Source organism: Miscanthus floridulus, chromosome 13 (genome assembly GCF_019320115.1).
Source record: "Miscanthus floridulus cultivar M001 chromosome 13, ASM1932011v1, whole genome shotgun sequence".
In the NCBI taxonomy this organism is placed as follows: Eukaryota; Viridiplantae; Streptophyta; class Magnoliopsida; order Poales; family Poaceae; genus Miscanthus; species Miscanthus floridulus.
This window is the reverse complement of record NC_089592.1, coordinates 69,368,760-69,371,067: the sequence shown is the minus strand read 5'-3', so window position 1 is coordinate 69,371,067 and position 2,308 is coordinate 69,368,760. Positions and strand designations below refer to the sequence as shown.

General features: G+C 60.3%; 1 protein-coding gene across 1 annotated transcript; it reads right to left on the bottom strand.

Annotated features, from left to right (window-relative positions):
* Positions 1-1,407: 1,407 nt before the first annotated feature.
* Positions 1,408-2,046, bottom strand: LOC136499977 (putative GPI-anchored protein pfl2). Its single transcript, XM_066495445.1, has one exon. The coding sequence runs from the start codon at positions 2,044-2,046 to the stop codon at positions 1,408-1,410; it is 639 nt and encodes a 212-aa protein (XP_066351542.1).
* Positions 2,047-2,308: the final 262 nt, after the last annotated feature.

Here is a 2,308-nt window from a genome sequence, read left to right as displayed (position 1 = left end):
CGTGCTGGCGGTAGGATGGACGGAAGGTTGAAGATGTCAGTGTAGGCGTCTAGGAGCCACTCCAGGAGCTACGACTCTGTGCTGCAGGCGGCGTGGGCGTGGGCAGCATGGAGACGGCCCGTCGGTGGGATGTCCGTGTGGGTCGACCCGATGCCCTTCCACAGAACGTGCCGGCCACGATGCTTGAATGCTATGCAGAGATCATCGAAATCCCACAAGATGGGGCCCAGGGTGCGCAGCCATGTAACACCGAGGACCATGTCATAGCAGTCGAGGGGAATGGAGAAGTAGTCCACTGTGAAATGTTCGTCCCCTATCCACAGAGCGACGTTGTGGGCAAGACCCCGATAGGCCACACAGTCGCCGTTGGCCACGACAACATGGGCGCCGCGGCTGTCCTAGAACTAGAGCCTGGTGCGCTGAGCTGCCGAGGCGCTGACGAAGTTGTGGGTGGAGCCAGAGTTGAGCAACGCCATCAGCTCATGCGCGCTGATCCAAACACGGAGTTGCATGGTGTCCTCCGCGTGGATCCCCATGATAGCGGAAAGGGATATGAGCGGCTCGTCGGGGTCGAACGGAGTGGCCAAAATGGTCAAAGCCACCGGCCCGATGTCCTCATCATCGGCCTCCTGTACGATGTAGTCTGCTGCCTCGAGGAAGAAGAGGCAGTGCGCACTTATGGCCGCGGATGTAAGGTTCATCACAATTGTAGCAGAGCCCTTGCTTTCAGCGTTCGGCCATCTCATCCGGGGACAACCTCTTGTAGATGCGCGGCGATGGAGTTGTGGCCGAGGGCGACGAAGCCGTGGAAGCAGCCTGAGAGCCCACAGGAGCCGGAAGGGCCATGGGCGCACCCCCGAGGCGCCGGTGTGGCCGTGCAAGAGCCGGTAGCGCGGGGAGGATCGGTGCATTGCGCCGCTCATACGCGTGTGCCAGCCGCATGGCGTGTTGGAGGGTCTGCGGCTCAAGGAGTTCGACATCGACGTGGATGGGGTTTGGAAGACCACCGGTGAAGAGCTGTGCTTTCTGTAGGGGAGTGAGAGTACCCGCGTGCACCGCACGTGCTTGGAATGCCTCCATGTACTTATCAACGGTGGATGTGAAGGGCAGCCTAGCCAGAGTAGCCAGGTGGTTGGTGCTGAGGGGCGGACCGAACCGCTGTTGGCATAGAGTCTGGAACTCCGGCCAAAGGGGACGGTCGATCTCACTCTCGAGGACGAGATACCACTGCTGTGCCATGCTAGTGAGGTGGTACGACGCCAGCCAGACTTGATTAGTCGGGTGTGTTTGTTGGCCACGGAAGAACTATTCGCACTTGTTCAGCCAGCCAAGCGGATCATCTCGGCCATCGAACGATGGAAATGATAGCTTGTGGTACTTGGGGACCATGAGGTGATCGGTGTCCTACTAAAAGTGCGGGAGCGGCGGCGATGTTGTCATGGGTGCGAACGGCATGGGCATGCTCATCTGCATGATGGAGGACAGGGACGACACTGGCGACGGTGAGTGGGGGAACAAAATTTGAGTGATGGGAACCCCCTGAGTCGGTGGCGGTGGGGGCGGCTGTGTGAACGCCGCGACTGATGCCGAGATCGGCGACGTCGAGACGGGCGCAGACAACGGCAGGTGTGATGCCATGGCCGGCTGTGCGGTGAGCAGCTCGGAGATGACTGGCCCCGTGGAGGCCGGCAAGGCCGGAATGCCCCCATAGCTAGGAAGGCCATATTGCGGGAGCATCGAGGAGGAGAGGGATGGTCGACCCTCGATCGCCGCTAGTCTGGTGGCCATCCTGCCCATTTGCAGGCGCATGTCTCCTATTTGGGTCTGTAGGCCCTGGATGGCGGCGGTGAAGGCGTTGAGTGCCTCGAGGGGAACGGTGGCCATAGTAGGCTGGTGTGGATGAGCGGATGGTATGACGGTGGCGGAGATACTAGTGCTAGGAGCGGTGGTGAGTGCGATGGCGGCAGTGTCTGTGGTGGTGGTGGTGGGGGCAGCAGCGGCGGTGGTGGGCGTAATGGCGGTGGCGGACAGTCCCAAGGAAGCCATGAAGTCTAATACCAGATTGTTGTGGCTACATAGGGGGTAAGAATGGGAGGTGGCTGGCCGTGGCTTGACTCCTCGGCAGCGGTCAGGCGGCGCCGTGGCTGGCGCCTGGACTCTGAGCGGCAAGGAGGGGATGGTGAACAGTGCTACGGCTGGGCACCCAAGGGAGACGGTGAGTCTCAAACCCGGGTTACTCTTTATTAATCAAATGGTCTGCCTTATAGGCTGATTACAAGCATGCCACTAATTTAGGGATAACAAACTA